This window comes from Coregonus lavaretus (genome assembly GCF_964263955.1).
Source record: "Coregonus lavaretus genome assembly, contig: HAP1_SCAFFOLD_3455, whole genome shotgun sequence".
Lineage (NCBI taxonomy): Eukaryota > Metazoa > Chordata > Actinopteri > Salmoniformes > Salmonidae > Coregonus > Coregonus lavaretus.
The window spans coordinates 5,938-23,664 of record NW_028157870.1 but is presented as its reverse complement, the minus strand read 5'-3'; the positions used below and the strand labels follow the sequence as shown (position 1 = coordinate 23,664).

Sequence of the window (17,727 nt, the reverse complement as noted above, 5' to 3'; positions counted from 1 at the left end):
TCTCTCTCTCCTCGGCTGTCTGAAGGTTATTAATGGGAACAGAGGTGGTAACATGTCTTAAAGGAAAAGTTTTTTCTTTTCACAACCAAATCTCTATTTTTGATGTAAATGACATGCTATAGGAGGGGCCATACTCCTTTTTGTGATTTTCTCTTGTTGTTGAGAAACTTACCCCAAACAGCAAAATCACTTCCTCATCCTCATTGTGTAGTAATGGGGGCCCTGAACAAACATGAACAAAAGCACCCAAATACGTCCTTTTAGAGACCACAAAGCTCTCCATATAGTGATGCAGGTATTTTTTTTTTATAGATGTTGTACACATGAAATTGTGTCATTGTGAACTTTATCCGCAACGTTAGATTCCATTTTTGTTTGCGACTCAAGCGATACCTCACCATCCCATTGTACATGTAACTGTCAGAATAAAGGAAACACTTCAGGTGAATGAGGGATACAAAGTATATTGAAAGAAGGTGCTTTCACACAGGATGTTCCAGACTCTTGTAGAATCTATGCCACGGCGCATTGAAGCTGTTCTGGGGGGGCTCGTGGTGGCCCAATACCCTATTAAGACTCTTCTTTTTTTTTATGTTGGTGTTTCCTTTATTTTGCCAGTTACCTGTAGCAGCAGGAGGCTACGTGGTGAACGGAACAGCTGGATAGGGGGAAACGTTCCATGTCACACAAAAGGAATATAGCGTTGCGGATTAAAGTTAGGAATGACAGTTTCATGTGATCAACATCATCTATAGACCTGCATCACTATTACTGAGAGCTTTGTGGTCTCTAAAAGGGTGTTTTTAGAGTTTTTGTTCATGTTTTTTTCAGGGCCCCCATTACTACACAAGGAGGATGAGGAAGTGATTTTTGCTGTTTGGGGTAAGTTTCTCAAAAGCAAGTGAAATCACAAAGGTATGTGGACCCTTCTATAACATGCCATTTACATACATGTACAGTGCCTTCGGAAAGTATTCCGACCCCTTGACTTTTTCCACATTTGGTTACGTTACTGCTTTATTCTATAATGATTCAATAAAACATTTTCCTTGTCAATCAACACACAATACTACATAATGACAAAGCAAAAACAGGTTTGTTGAAATTTTTGCAAATGTATTACAAATAAAAACCTGAAATACCTTATTTCAATAAGTATTCAGACCCTTTGCTATGAGACTCTAAATTGAGCCCAGGTGCATCCTGTTTCCATTGATCATCCTTGCTGTTTCTACAACTTGATTGGAGTCCACCTGTGGTAAATTCAATTGATTGGACATGATTTGGAAAGGCACACATAAAAGGTCTATAAAAGGTCCCACAGTTGACAGTGCATGTCAGAGCAAAAACCAAGCCATGGGGTCGAAGGTATTGTCCGTAGAGCTCCGAGACAGGATTGTGTCGAGGCACAGATCTGGGGAAGGGTACAAAGAAAATTCGGCATCATTGAAGGTCCCCAAGAACAGAGTGGCCTCCATCATTCTTAAATGGAAGACGTTTGGAACCACCAAGACTCTTCCTAGAGCAGGCCGCCCGGCCAAACTGCGCAATCATGGGAGAAGGGCCTTGGTCAGGGAGGTGACCAAGAACCCGATGGTCACTCTGACAGAGCTCCAGAGGTCCTCTGTGGAGATGGGAGAACCTTCCAGAAGAACAACCATCTCTGCAGCAATCCACCAATCAGGCCTTTATGGTAGAGTGGCCAGACGGAAGCCACTCCTCAGTAAAAGGCACATGACAGCCCGCTTGGAGTTTGCCAAAAGGCACCTAAAGAATCTCAGACCATGAGAAACAAGATTCTCTGGTCTGATGAAACCAAGATTGAACTCTTTGGCCTGAATGCCAAGCGTCACGTCTGGTAGAAACATGGCACCATCCCTACGGTGAAGCATGGTGGTGGCAGCATCATGCTGTGGGGATGTTTGTCAGCGGCAGGGACTGGGAGACTAGTCAGGATCAAGGGAAAAATGAACAGAGCAAAGTACAGAGAGATCCTTGATGAAAACCTGGTCCAGAGCGCTCAGGACCTCAGATTGGGGAAAAGGATCACCTTCCAACAGGACAACGACCCTAAGCACATAGCCAAGACAACACTGGAGTGGCTACGGGACAAGTCTCTGAATGTCCTTGAGTGACTGAGCCAGAGCCCGGACTTTAACCCGATCTAACATCTCTAGAGAGACCTGAAAATCGCTGTGCAGCAACGCTCCCCATCCATCCTTTCTTTCTTTCTATCTTTGCCTAAACACTACAATAGTTATAGAATAGATAGTTGATCTCTGTGTGATGCTGTTCCAACCCAGCACTAACAAACACGATTCAACTAATCAGTTGTGTGTGTGTGTGTGTGTATGTGTCTGTGTCTGTGTCTGTGTGTGTATAGGTTTCAGACCTGGTGGTGATTCTGATGCAGCGCAGGGCAGTGGATTCTTTCTCTAAAGGAGGGAACCTCACTCTGGGCGGCAACTGTACTGTGGCAGTAGGACCGATGGGAAGGTGAGTGCTCTCACACACACACACACACACTCATCATAATCTTGGTCCATGGTTGGCCAAAACCAGTCAGTGTCCGACCATGGCTCAACCTTTTTTGATGTGTTCCAGCCCCGAGGCTGTGGGTTAGGGGTACCCAAGGTTGAGGCTGTGGGTTAGGGGTACCCAAGGTTGAGGCTGTGGGTTAGGGGTACCCAAGGTTGAGGCTGTGGGTTAGGGGTACCCAAGGTTGAGGCTGTGGGTTAGGGGTACCCAAGGTTGAGGCTGTGGGTTAGGGGTACCCAAGGTTGAGGCTGTGGGTTAGGGGTACCCAAGGTTGAGGCTGTGGGTTAGGGGTACCCAAGGTTGAGGCTGTGGGTTAGGGGTACCCAAGGTTGAGGCTGTGGGTTAGGGGTACCCAAGGTTGAGGCTGTGGGTTAGGGGTACCCAAGGTTGAGGCTGTGGGTTAAGAGTACTAGCAGTGTTGAAGTCACACCAGTTCTACACCTAGTTTTCACACTTATTTTAAACTGGACGCTTTGATGTGGACACTTGAATGTCTGAGCTGGGGTTTTGGAGGGGAAATGGTTTTGTGATGTGTCATCATGGATGACGTGTGTGTGTGTGTGTGTGTGTGTGTGTGTGTGTCATTGGTGTCAAAGTGATTTTATAGGGTGGAGGCAGGTGTGTGTGTGTGTGTGTTGCGTGCGTGACGGTTGTGTGTGTGTGTGTGTTGCGTGCGTGATAGTTGTGTGTGTGTGTGTTGCGTGCGTGATAGTTGTGTGTGTGTGCGTGTTGCGTGCGTGATAGTTGTGTGCGTGCGTGTTGGAGGGGTTGCTCGTGTTGGCGCAGGTTAATTATGGTTTATGAGTGGAGGTGGAATGATGCCTGGAGCAGGCTCCCTCAGTCTTTATTTAGAATGACATGCCAGGTTGGGTAATTAAAATAAGTAAAATACAATTAGCATCAAACAAGGCCAGGTGGAGATGAGGGAGGGAGGGGTGTGCATGCGTCTGTGGGTGTCTGTTAAATACAGCAACAATAAAACAATAAAGAGGTTAATGTCTGAGATGGGAGTGTCTTTTTTTTTTTTGTTCAGGTGACATTTACAACATGGGACCTCCCTACACACACACACACACACACACACACACACACACACACACACACACACACACACACACACACGGACAGAGACGTGGCCAGTATATTTGATGGTTTCTGATGTCAGTGGAGGTCTAGTGGTCTCCTTCAGTACTCATCGCTAAGAAGTGGGATTCTGAGCAGTATCATACTCCAAACACTAACTTCTATCTTCCTCTATCTCTCTGTGTGTGTGTGTGTCCGTGTGTGTGTGTGTGTGTCCATGTGTGTGTGTGTGTGTGTAGGAACGTGGAGGCTGACGTAGCGTTGCGTAGTACGGCAGCAGTCTTTACCTACTGTAAGTCCAGAGGGCTGTTCGCTGGAGTCTCTCTGGAGGGATCCTGCCTCATAGAACGCAAAGACACCAACCGCAAGTACGTTACACACCGTGTGTGTGTGGTAATAATGTGTGTTGTATTAATGTGTGTGTGTGTGTGTTGTATTAATGTGTGTGTGTGTGTTGTATTAATGTGTGTGTGTGTGTGTGTGTATTAATGTGTGTGTGGTAATAATGTGTGTGTGTGTGTTGTATTAGTGTGTGTGTTGTATTAATGTGTGTGTGTGTTAGGTTCTACTCCCAGGACATCCGTGCGTCGGCCATATTGAACGGAGATGTAGAGCCTCCCCCAGAAGCTGATGACCTATACTGTGTCCTAGAGACCTACACAGATAAATACACTACTGAGTGGACAGCCAAGCACCTAGCACAGAAGGTACTATATACACTACTGAGTGGACAGCCAAGCACCTAGCACAGAAGGTACTATATACACTACTGAGTGGACAGCCAAGCACCTAGCACAGAAGGTACTATATACACTACTGAGTGGACAGCCAAGCACCTAGCACAGAAGGTACTATATACACTACTGAGTGGACAGCCAAGCACCTAGCACAGAAGGTACTATATACACTACTGAGTGGACAGCCAAGCACCTAGCACAGAAGGTACTATATTATTATTATTATTAACTCGTTCCCCACATGGCATGTACCAGAAATACACTGCTCAAATAAATAAAGGGAACACTTAAACAACACAATGTAACTCCAAGTCAATCACACTTCTGTGAAATCAAACTGTCCACTTAGGAAGCAACACTGATTGACAATACATTTCACATGCTGTTGTGCAAATGGAATAGACAACAGGTGGAAATTATAGGTAATTAGCCAGACACCCCCAATAAAGGACTGGTTTTGCAGGTGGTGACCACAGACCACTTCTCAGTTCCTATGCTTCCTGGCTGGTGTTTTGGTCACTTTTGAATGCTGGCGGTGCTTTCACTCTAGTGGTAGCATGAGACGGAGTCTACAACCCACACAAGTGGCTCAGGTAGTGCAGCTCATCCAGGATGGCACATCAATGCGAGCTGTGACAAGAAGGTTTGCTGTGTCTGTCAGCGTAGTGTCCAGAGCATGGAGGCGCTACCAGGAGACAGGCCAGTACATCAGGAGACGTGGAGGAGGTCGTAGGAGGGCAACAACCCAGCAGCAGGACTGCTACCTCCGCCTTTGTGCAAGGAGGAGCAGGAGGAGCACTGCCAGAGCCCTGCAAAATGACCTCCAGCAGGCCACAAATGTGCATGTGTCTGCTCAAACGGTCAGAAACAGACTCCATGAGGGTGGTATGAGGGCCTGACGTCCACAGGTGGGGGTTGTGCTTACAGCCCAACACCGTGCCAGAGAACACAAAGATTGGCAAATCCGCCACTGGCGCCCTGTGCTCTTCACAGATGAAAGCAGGTTCACACTGAGCACATGACAGACGTGACAGAGTCTGGAGACGCCGTGGAGAACGTTCTGCTGCCTGCAACATCCTCCAGCATGACCGGTTTGGCGGGGGGTCAGTTATGGTGTGGGGTGGCTTTTCTTTGGGGGGCCGCACAGCCCTCCATGTGCTCGCCAGAGGTAGCCTGACTGCCATTAGGTGCCGAGATGAGATCCACAGACCCCTTGTGAGACCATATGCTGGTGCGGTTGGCCCTGGGTTCCTCCTAATGCAAGACAATGCTAGACCTCATGTGGCTGGAGTGTGTCAGCAGTTCCTGCAAGAGGAAGGCATTGATTCTATGGACTGGCCCGCCCGTTCCCCAGACCTGAATCCAATTGAGCACATCTTGGACATCATGTCTCGCTCCATCCACCAACGCCACGTTGCACCACAGACCGTCCAGGAGTTGGCGGATGCTTTAGTCCAGGTCTGGGAGGAGATCCCTCAGGAGACCATCCGCCACCTCAACAGGAGCATGCCCAGGCATTGTAGGGAGGTCATACAGGCACGTGGAGGCCACACACACTACTGAGCCTCATTTTGACTTGTTTTAAGGACATTACATCAAAGTTGGATCAGCCTGTAGTGTGGTTTTCCACTTTAATTTTGAGGGTGACTACAAATCCAGACCTCCATGGGTTGATAAATTTGATTTCCATTGATAATTTTTGTGTGATTTTTGTTGTCAGCACATTCAACTATGTAAAGAAAAAAGTATTTAATAAGATTATTTCATTCATTCAGATCTAGGATGTGTTATTTTAGTGTTTTTGAGCAGTGTAGTTTTGTTCAGTGGCTTGCGAAAGTATTCACCCCCCTTGGCATTTTTCCTATTTTGTTGCCTTACAACCTGGAATTAAAATTGTATCATTTGATTTACACAACACACCTACCACTTTGAAGATGCAAAATATTTTTTATTGTGAAACAAACAAGAAATAAGACACAAAAACAGAGAACTTGAGCGTGCATAACTATTCACCCCCCCCCCAAAGTCAATACTTCGTAGAGCCACCTTTTGCAGCAATTACAGCTGCAAGTCTCTTGGGGTATGTCTCTATGAGCTTGGCACATCTAGCCACTGGGATTCTTGCCCATTCTTCAAGGCAAAACTGCTCCTTCAAATTGGATGGGTTCTGCTGGTGTACAGCAATCTTTAAGTCGTACCACAGATTCTCAATTGGATTGAGGTCTGGGCTTTGACTAGGCCATTCCAAGACATTTAAATGTTTCCCCTTAAACCACTCGAGTGTTGCTTTAGCAGTATGCTTATGGTCATTGTCCTGCTGGAAGGTGAACCTCCGTCCCAGTCTCAAATCTCTGGAAGACTGAAACAGGTTTCCCTCAAGAATTTCCCTGTATTTAGCGCAATCCATCATTCCTTCAATTCTGACCAGTTTCCCAGTCCCTACCGATGAAAAACATCCCCACAGCATGATGCTGCCACCACCATGCTTCACTGTGGGGATGGTGTTCTCGGGGTGATGAGAGGTGTTGAGTTTGCGCCAGACGTAGCGTTTTCCTTGATGGCCAAAAAGCTCAATTTTAGTCTCATCTGACCAGAGTACATTCTTCCATATGTTTGGGGAGTCTCCCACATGCCTTTTGGTGAACACCAAACGTGTTTGCTTATTTATTTCTTTAAGCAATGGCTTTTTTCTGGCCACTCTTCCGTAAAGCCCAGCTCTGTGGAGTGTTTGGCAGGTTTGTTGAGGTGCCATATTCGTTCCAATTTTAAAATAATGGATTTAATGGTGCTCCGTGGGATGTTCAAAGTTTCAGATATTTTTATTTATAACCCAACCCTGATCTGTACTTCTCCACAACTTTGTCCCTGACCTGTTTTGGAGTGCTCCTTGGTCTTCATGGTGCCCCTTGCTTAGTGGTGTTGCAGACTCTGGGGCCTTTCAGAACAGGTGTGTGTATATATACTGAGATCATGTGACACTTAGATTGCACACAGGTGGACTTTGTTTAACTAATTATGTGACTTCTGAAGGTAATTGGTTGCACCAGATCTTATTTAGGGGCTTCATAGCAAAGGGGGTGAATACATATGCATGCACCACTTTTCTGTTATTTATTTCTTAGAATTTTTTGAAAAAATTTATTTTTTTCATTTCACTTCACCAGTTTGGACTATTTTGTGTATGTCCATTACATGAAATCCAAATAAAAATCCATTTAAATTACAGGTTGTAATGCAACAAAATAGGAAAAATGCCAAGGGGGATGAATACTTTTGCAAGGCACTGTATATTATAACACGCTATTGAATGGACAGCCAAGCACCTAGCACAGACGGTACTGTATTATTATAATACACTACATGACCAAAAGTATGTGGACACCTGCTTAATATGGAGTTGGTCCCCCTTTGCTGCTATAACAGCCTCCACAATTCTGGGAAGACTTTCCACTAGATGTTGGAACATTGCTACGGGGACTTGCTTCAACCACAAGTGTTAGTGAGGTCGGGCATTGATGTTGGGCGATTAGGCCTGGCTCGCAGTCGGCGTTCCAATTCATCCCAAAGGTGGTTGAGGTCAGGGCTCTGCTATGGCCAGTCAAGTTCTTCCACACCGATCTCTACAAATCATTTCTGTATGGACCTCGCTTTGAGCACGGGGGCATTGTCATGCTGAAAACGGAAAGGGCCTTCCCCAAACTGTTGCCACAAAGTTGGAAGCACAGAATAATCTAGAATGTCATTGTATGCTGTAGCGTTAATATTTCCCTTCACTGGAACTAAGGGGCCTAGCCCGAACCGTGAAAAACAGCCCCAGACCATTATTCCTCCTCCACCAAACTTTACAGTTGGCACTATGCATTGGGGCAGGTAGCGTTCACCTGGCGTCTGCCAAACCCAGATTCGTCTGTCGGACTGCCAGATGGTGAAGTGTGATTCATCACTCCAGAGAACGCATTTCCACTGCTCCAGAGTCCAATGACGGCGAGCTTTACACCATTCTTGCCAATGCTTGGCATTGCGCATGGTGGTCTTAGGCTTGTGTGCAGCTGCTCGGCCATGGAAACCATTTCATGAAACTCCCGACGAACAGATCTTGTGCTGACGTTGCTTCCAGAGGCAGTTTTGAACTCGATAGTGAGTGTTGCAACTGACGACAGACGATTTTTACGCGCTTCAGCACTCGGAGGTCCTGTTCTGTGAGCTTGTGTGGCCTACCACTTCGCGGCTGAGCCGTTGTTGTTCCTAGACGTTTCCACTTCACAATAGCAGCACTTACAGTTGAGCGGGGCAGATCAAGCAGGGCAGAAATTTGACAAACTGACGGTGCCACGTTGAAAGTCACTGAGCTCTTCAGTACGGGCCATTCTACTGCCAATGTTTGTCTATGGAGATTGCATGGCTGTGTGCTCGATGTTATACACCTGTCAGCAACGAGTGTGGCTGAAATAGCCAAATCCACTAATTTTGAAGGGGTGTCCACATACTTTTGTGTGTGTGTGTGTGTATATATAGTGTTTAATATATGGTACTGAGTACCACTGTTTTATTACTGTATACTGCATTTACATCACATTTTACATTTGAGCTACTTACTTATTTCAGTTGCATTCATCTTGACATAGCTAGGTGGCAACCACATCTCCCAGTCAGTCAGTAAACATTTCCTCACTAAAGCAGCCATCATCAGTAAGAAAAAGGCTAGAAAGGGTATTACAACGGTACTTTATATCGATGATTATAAACTGGGTGGTTGGAGCCCTGAATGCTGATTTGGCTGACAGCAGTGGTATATCAGACCGTGTACCATGGGTATGACACAACATTTCATTTTTACTGCTCTAACTACGTTGGTAACCAGTTTATAATAGCAGTAAGGCACCTCGGGGGGTTTGTGGTATATGGCCAATATACCACGGCTAAGGGCTGTGTACAGGCACTCGGCGTTGCGTTGTGCATAAGAACAGCCCTTAGCCGTGGTATATTGGCCATATACCACACCCTCTCAGGCCTTATTGCTTAAATGTACTGATGGATACGCTACTGGATGGACTTTCAGGAGAACTAAGGTACACTGCATTATTGTATATTACAGAATACTGCTGTTTTTATACAGCAGACCATCAAACCCATATGTCCCAAATGTAATAATATCCCTCCCTGTCTAATCTCTACCCCTGATGTATATCTACTCTTTACCCCAGGACACTGTCTACCCCTTAATGTGTACCAAGCTCTAACCCACAACAGCATGTTGGTCTGAGTACCTCTAGTCTTAATGTGTACCAAGCTAGTTGTTGGTGTGGTTAGTGGGGGGGTGTGGTTGGTGGGGTGTGTGGTTGGTGGGTGGGTGGTTAGTTGGGGGTGTGGTTGGTGGGGGGGTTGATGGTTGGTGGGGTGTGTGGTTGGTGGGGTGTGTGGTTAGTCTCATGTTTTTTTCCTCTTCTGTGGTCTTCTCTCTTCTTCCATCCCTCTGTTTCTGGGTGTTGTCGTTCAGGCCGTTCAGTCCAGTGGTCCCCCAGCTAGACCCCGAGCTCCAGCCGCACAGAGACCTGCTAGCACATACAGGACAGAGGGTAACACACACACACACACACACACATACAGGACAGAGGGTAACACACACACACACACACACACACACACACACACACATACAGGACATAGGGTAACACACACACACACACACATATACAGTGAGGGGAAAAAAAGTATTTGATCCCCTGCTGATTTTGTACGTTTGCCCACTGACAAAGAAATTATCAGTCTATAATTTTAATGGTAGGTTTATTTGAACAGTGAGAGACAGAATAACAACAACAAAAAATCCATAAAAACACATGTCAAAGATGTTATAAATTGATTTGCATTTTAATGAGGGAAATAAGTATTTGACCCCCTCTCAATCAAAAAGATTTCTGGCTCCCAGGTGTCTTTTATACAGGTAACGAGCTGAGATTAGGAGCACACTCTTAAAGGGAGTGCTCCTAATCTGTTTGTTACCTGTATAAAAGACACCTGTCCACAGAAGCAATCAATCAATCAGATTCCAAACTCTCCACCATGGCCAAGACCAAAGAGCTCTCCAAAGATGTCAGGGACAAGATTGTAAACCTACACAAGGCTGGAATGGGCTACAAGACCATCGCCAAGCAGCTTGGTGAGAAGGTGACAACAGTTGGTGCGATTATTCGCAAATGGAAGAAACACAAAAGACCTGTCAATCTCCCTCGGCCTGGGGCTCCATGCAAGATCTCACCTCGTGGAGTTGCAATGATCATGAGAACGGTGAGGAATCAGCCCAGAACTACACAGGAGGATCTTGTCAATGATCTCAAGGCAGCTGGGACCATAGTCACCAAGAAAACGATTGGTAACACACTACACCGTGAAGGACTGAAATCTTGCAGCGCCCGCAAGGTCCCCCTGCTCAAGAAAGAACATATACAGGCCCGTCTGAAGTTTGCCAATGAACATCTGAATGATTCGGAGAAGAACTGGGTGAAAGTGTTGTGGTCAGATGAGACCAAAATCGAGCTCTTTGGCATCAACTCAACTCGCCGTGTTTGGAGGAGGAGGAATGCTGCCTATGACCCCAAGAACACCATCCCCACCGTCAAACATGGAGGTGGAAACATGCGTTGGTGGTGATTTTCTTCTAAGGGGACAGGACAACTTCACCACATCAAAGGGACGATGGACGGCGCCATGTACCGTCAAATCTTGGGTGAGAACCTCCTTCCCTCAGCCAGGGCATTGAAAATGGGTCGTGGATGGGTATTCCAGCATTACAATGACCCAAAACACACGGCCAAGGCAACAAAGGAGTGGCTCAAGAAGAAGTACATTAAGGTCCTGGAGTGGCCTAGCCAATCTCCAGACCTTAATCCCATAGAAAATATGTGGAGGGAGCTGAAGGTTCGAGTTGCCAAACGTCAGTCTCAAAACCTTAATGACTTGGAGAAGATCTGCAAAAAGGAGTGGGACAAAATCCCTCCTGAGATGTGTGTAAACCTGGTGGCCAATTTAAGAAACGTCTGACCTCTGTGATTGCCAACAAGGGTTTTGCCACCAAGTACTAAGTCATGTTTTGCAGAGGGGTCACTAAAATGCAAATCAATTTTTAACATTTTTGAAATGCGTTTTTCTGGATTTTGTTGTTGTTATTCTGTCTCTCACTGTTCAAATAAACCTACCATTAAAATTATAGACTGATCATGCCTTTGTCAGTGGGCAAATGTACAAAATCAGCAGGGGATCAAATACTTTTTTCCCTCACTGTATGTGTGTGTGTGTGTGTGTGTGTGTATATATGTGTGTGTATGTATGTATGTATGTATATATATATATATATATATACAGTGGGGAAAAAAAGTATTTAGTCAGCCACCAATTGTGCAAGTTCTCCCACTTAAAAAGATGAGAGAGGCCTGTAATTGTCATCATAGGTACACGTCAACTATGACAGCCAAATTTAGAAAACAAAATCCAGAAAATCACATTGTAGGATTTTTTATGAATTTATTTGCAAATTATGGTGGAAAATAAGTATTTGGTCACCTACAAACAAGCAAGATTTCTGGCTCTCACAGACCTGTAACTTCTTCTTTAAGAGGCTCCTCTGTCCTCCACTCGTTACCTGTATTAATGGCACCTGTTTGAACTTGTTATCAGTATAAAAGACACCTGTCCACAACCTCAAACAGTCACACTCCAAACTCCACTATGGCCAAGACCAAAGAGCTGTCAAAGGACACCAGAAACACAATTGTAGACCTGCAACAGGCTGGGAAGACTGAATCTGCAATAGGTAAGCAGCTTGGTTTGAAGAAATCAACTGTGGGAGCAATTATTAGGAAATGGAAGACATACAAGACCACTGATAATCTCCCTCGATCTCAGGCTCCACGCAAGATCTCACCCTGTGGGGTCAAAATGATCACAAGAACGGTGAGCAAAAATCCCAGAACCACACGGGGGGACCTAGAGAATGACCTGCAGAGAGCTGGGACCAAAGTAACAAAGCCTACCATCAGTAACACACTACGCCGCCAGGGACTCAAATCCTGCTGTGCCAGACGTGTCCCCCTGCTTAAGCCAGTACATGTCCAGGCCTGTCTGAAGTGTGCTAGAGTGCATTTGGATGATCCAGAAGAGGATTGGGAGAATGTCATATGGTCAGATGAAACCAAAATATAACTTTTTGGTAAAAACTCAACTCGTCGTGTTTGGAGGACAAAGAATGCTGAGTTGCATCCAAAGAACACCATACTTACTGTGAAGCATGGGGGTGGAAACATCATGCTTTGGGGCTGTTTTTCTGCAAAGGGACCAGGACGACTGATCCATGTAAAGGAAAGAATGAATGGGGCCATGTATCGTGAATTTTTAAGTGAAAACCTCCTTCCATCAGCAAGGGCATTGAAGATGAAACGTGGCTGGGTCTTTCAGCATGACAAACACACCGCCCGGGCAACGAAGGAGTGGCTTCGTAAGAAGCATTTCAAGGTCCTGGAGTGGCCTAGCCAGTCTCCAGATCTCAACCCCATAGAAAATCTTTGGAGGGAGTTGAAAGTCCGTGTTGCCCAGCGACAGCCCCAAAACATCACTGCTCTAGAGGAGATCTGCATGGAGGAATGGGCCAAAATTGGGCCAGCAACAGTGTGTGAAAACCTTGTGAAGACTTACAGAAAACGTTTGACCTGTGTCATTGCCAACAAAGGGTATATAACAAAGTATTGAGAAACTTTTGTTATTGACCAAATACTTATTTTCCACCATAATTTGCAAATAAATTCATAAAAAATCCTACAATGTGATTTTCTGGATTTTTTTTTCTCATTTTGTCTGTCATAGTTGACGTGTACCTATGATGAAAATTACAGGCCTCTCTCATCTTTTTAAGTTGGAGAACTTGCACAATTGGTGGCTGACTAAATACTTTTTTTCCCCACTGTATATATACACACACACACACACAGTGGGGAGAACAAGTATTTGATACACTGCTGATTTTGCAGGTTTTCCTACTTACAAAGCATGTAGAGGTCTGTAATTTTTATCATAGGTACACTTCAACTGTGAGAGACGGAATCTAAAACAAAAATCCAGAAAATCACATTGTATGATTTTTAAGGAAATAATTTGCATTTTATTGCATGACATAAGTATTTGATCACCTACCAACCAGTAAGAATTCCGTCTCTCACAGACCTGTTAGTTTTTCTTTAAGAAGCCCTCCTGTTCTCCACTCATTACCTGTATTAACTGCACCTGTTTGAACTCGATACCTGTCCACACACTCAATCAAACAGACTCCAACCTCTCCACAATGGCCAAGAGAGAGCTGTGTAATGACATCAGGGATAAAATTGTAGACCTGCACAAGGCTGGGATGGGCTACTGGACAATAGGCAAGCAGCTTGGTGAGAAGGCAACAACTGTTGGCGCAATTATTAGAAAATGGAAGAAGTTCAAGATGATGGTCAATCACCCTCGGTCTGGGGCTCCATGCAAGATCTCACCTCGTGGGGCATCAATAATCATGACGAAGGTGAGGGATCAGCCCAGAACTACACGGCAGGACCTGGTCAATGACCTGAAGAGAGCTGGGACCACAGTCTCAAAGAAAACCATTAGTAACACAATACGCCGTCATGGATTAAAATCCTGCAGCGCACGCAAGGTCCCCCTGCTCAAGCCAGCGCATGTCCAGGCCCGTCTGAAGTTTGCTAATGACCATCTGGATGATCCAGAGGAGGAATGGGAGAAGGTCATGTGGTCTGATGAGACAAAAATATAGCTTTTTGGTCTAAACTCCACTCGCCGTGTTTGGAGGAAGAAGAAGGATGAGTACAACCCCAAGAACACCATCCCAACCGTGAAGCATGGTGGTGGAAACATCATTCTTTGGGGATGCTTTTCTGCAAAGGGGACAGGACGACTGCACCGTATTGAGGGGAGGATGGATGGGGCCATGTATCGCGAGATCTTGGCCAACAACCTCCTTCCCTCAGTAAGAGCATTGAAGATGGGTCGTGGCTGGGTCTTCCAGCAAGACAACGACCCGAAATACACAGCCAGGGAAACTAAGGAGTGGCTCCGTAAGAAGCATCTCAAGGTCCTGGAGTGGTCTAGCCAGTCTCCAGACCTGAACCCAATAGAAAATCTTTGGAGGGAGCTGAAAGTCTGTATTGCCCAGCGATAGCTCCGAAACCTGAAAGATCTGGAGAAGGTCTGTATGGAGGAGTGGGCCAAAATCCCTGCTGCAGTGTGTGCAAACCTGGTTAAGACCTACAGGAAACGTATGATCTCTGTAATTGCAAACAAAGGTTTCTGTACCAAATATTAAGTTCTGCTTTTCTGATGTATCAAATACTTATGTCATGCAATAAAATGCAAATTAATTACTTAAAAATCATACAATGTGATTTTCTGGATTTTTGTTTTAGATTCTGTCTCTCACAGTTGAAGTGTACCTATGATACCAATTATAGACCTCTACATGCTTTGTAAGTAGGAAAACCAGCAAAATCGGCAGTGTATCAAATACTTGTTCTCCCCACTGTATATATCACACAAACAGTAGTTGTGCTGTTTTCTACCAGTAACATGCGTGCTGTGTAGCTAGTGTTTGTGTGGGTTGGCTACAATACTTTATTGTTCAGAAGGAAATTCCTCTGTCTTTGACTGATGTCTCTGTGTGTGTTTTAGCAGTGAAGCCCTCCCTTTATCCAAGCATCTCTGCCTTCAAATCTGACAGCACAGGTGAGTGACCCCTTCCCCAAACCCTTCATCACCAACTTCACCACCCTCTGTCTATTGGAACACAAGTCAGTGCTCCTCTTCTCTTCTTACTTGCTGAAATCAGGGTTAAACCAGGACTCTCCAAACCTGTTCCTGGAGAGCTATTTACCGTCCTGTAGGTTTTCACTCCAACCCTGTTCCTGGAGAGCTATTTACCGTCCTGTAGGTTTTCACTCCAACCCTGATCCTGGAGAGCTATTTACCGTCCTGTAGGTTTTCACTCCAACCCTGTTCCTGGAGAGCTATTTACCGTCCTGTAGGTTTTCACTCCAACCCTGATCCTGGAGAGCTATTTACCGTCCTGGAGGTTTTCACTCCAACCCTGATCTTGGAGAGCTATTTACCGTCCTGTAGGTTATCACTCCAACCCTGATCTAGCGCAAAAACAAATCCACCATGCGAATGTAAGACTAACGTGGTTCTGTGCAGATTGAATCAGGTTACTTAGGATGGAGAAATCTGTGGTTGTAGTGGTGTACAGTTGAAGTTGGAAGTTTACATACACCTTAGCCAAATACATTTAAACTCAGTTTTTCACAATTCCTGTCATTTAATCCTAGTAAAAATTCCCTGTCTTAGGTCAGTTAGGATCACCACTTTATTTTAAGAATGTGAAATGTCAGAATAATAGTAGAGAGAATGCTTTATTTCAGCTTTTATTTCTTTCATCACATTCCCAGTGGGTCAGACGTTTACGTACACTCAATTAGTATTTGGTAGCATTGCCTTTAGATTGTTTAACTTGGGTCAAACGTGTCGGGTAGCCTTCCACAAGCTTCCCATAATAAGTTGGGTGAATTTTGGCCCATTCCTCCTGACAGAGCTGGTGTAACTGAGTCAGGTTTGTAGCCCTCCTTGCTCGCACACCCTTTTTCAGTTCTGCCCACACATTTTCTATAGGATTGAGGTCAGGGCTTTGTGATGGCACTCTCCAATACCTTGACTTTGATGTCCTTAAGCCATTTTGCCACAACTTTGGAAGTATGCTTTGGGTCATTGTCCATTTGGAAGACCCATTTGCGACCAAGCTTTAACATCCTGACTGAGGTCTTGAGATGTTGCTTCAATATATCCACATTATTTTCCTTCCTCATGATGCCATCTATTTTGTAAAGTGCACCAGTCCCTCCTGCAGCAAAGCACCCCCACAGCATAATGCTGCCACCCCCGTGCTTCACGGTTGGTTCTTCAGCTTGCAAGTTCCCCCTTTTTCCTCCAAACATAACGATGGTCATTATGGCCAAACAGTTCTGCTTTTGTTTCATCAGACCAGATGACATTTCTCCAAAAAGTACGATCTTTGTCCCCATGTGCAGTTGCAAACCGTAGTCTGGCTTTTTTATGGCGGTTTTGGAGCAGTGGCTTCTTCCTTGCTGAGCGGCCTTTCAGGTTATGTCGATATAGGACTCGTTTTACTGTGGATATAGGTACTTTTGTACCTGTTTCCTCCAGCATCTTCACAAGGTCCTTTGCTGTTGTTCTGGGATTGATTTGCACTTTTCGCACCAAAGTACGTTCATCTCTAAAAGACAGAATGCGTCTCCTTCCTGAGCGGTATGATGGCTGCGTGGTCCCATGGTGTTTTTTACTTGCGTACTATTGTTTGTACAGATGAACGTGGTACCTTCAGGCATTTGGAAATTTCTCCCAAGGATGAACCAGACTTTTGGAGGTCTACAATTGTTTTTCTGAGGTCTTGGCTGATTTCTTTTGATTTTCTCATGATGTCAAGCAAAGAGGCACTGAGTTTGTAGGTAGGCTTTAAAATACATCCACAGGTACACCTCCAATTGACTCAAATGATGTCAATTAGCCTATCAGAAACTTCTAAAGCCATGACATCATCATCTGGAATTTTCCAAGCTGTTTAAAGGCACAGTCAACTTAGTGTATGTAAACTTCTGACCCACTGGAATTGTGATACAGTGAATTATAAGTGAAATAATCTGTCTGTAAACAATTGTTGGAGAAATTACGTGTCATGCACAAAGTAGATGTCCTAACCGACTTGCCAAAACTATAGTTTTTTTTAACAAGAAATCTGTGGAGTGGTTGAAAAACGACTTTTAATGACTTCAACCTAAGTGTATGTAAACTTCTGACTTCAACTGTATGTATATGTATGTAATATATGGGGGATTGGAAATGATGCAGACAATTACATTGATATATATAAATTACAATACAATACTTTTCTTATACGGTTTTCAAAACATCATGCCAGGGTAAGCCTGTATACAGTTGTGAAAAAAAGTGACCTACAGTGGGGGGAAAAAAGAGCTGTCAAAGGAGCTGTCAAAGGACACCAGAAACAAAATTGTAGACCTGCACCAGGCTGGGAAGACTGAATCTGCAATAGGTAAGCAACTTGGTTTGAAGAAATCAACTGTGGGAGCAATTATTAGGAAATGGAAGACCACTGATAATCTCCCTCGATCTCAGGCTCCACGCAAGATCTCACCCTGTGGGGTCAAAATGATCACAAGAACGGTGAGCAAAAATCCCAGAACCACACGGGGGGACCTAGTGAATGACCTGCAGAGAGCTGGGTCCAAAGTAACAA

At 44.9% G+C, this 17,727-nt stretch overlaps 1 protein-coding gene across 1 annotated transcript in view; it reads left to right on the top strand.

Moving 5' to 3' along the window:
- LOC311124790 (SH3 domain-containing YSC84-like protein 1) overlaps positions 1–15,125 on the top strand; it is a gene marked incomplete at its 3' end in the record, with an annotated part of 41,314 nt that extends 26,189 nt beyond the window's left edge. The window contains exons 5-9 of the mRNA XM_084198888.1: positions 2,384–2,496; positions 3,861–3,989; positions 4,184–4,328; positions 9,856–9,934; positions 15,072–15,125. Coding sequence (XP_084055014.1) covers positions 2,384–2,496; positions 3,861–3,989; positions 4,184–4,328; positions 9,856–9,934; positions 15,072–15,125 — 520 coding nt within the window. The remainder of the gene's footprint in view (positions 1–2,383; positions 2,497–3,860; positions 3,990–4,183; positions 4,329–9,855; positions 9,935–15,071) is intronic.
- Positions 15,126–17,727: the final 2,602 nt, after the last annotated feature.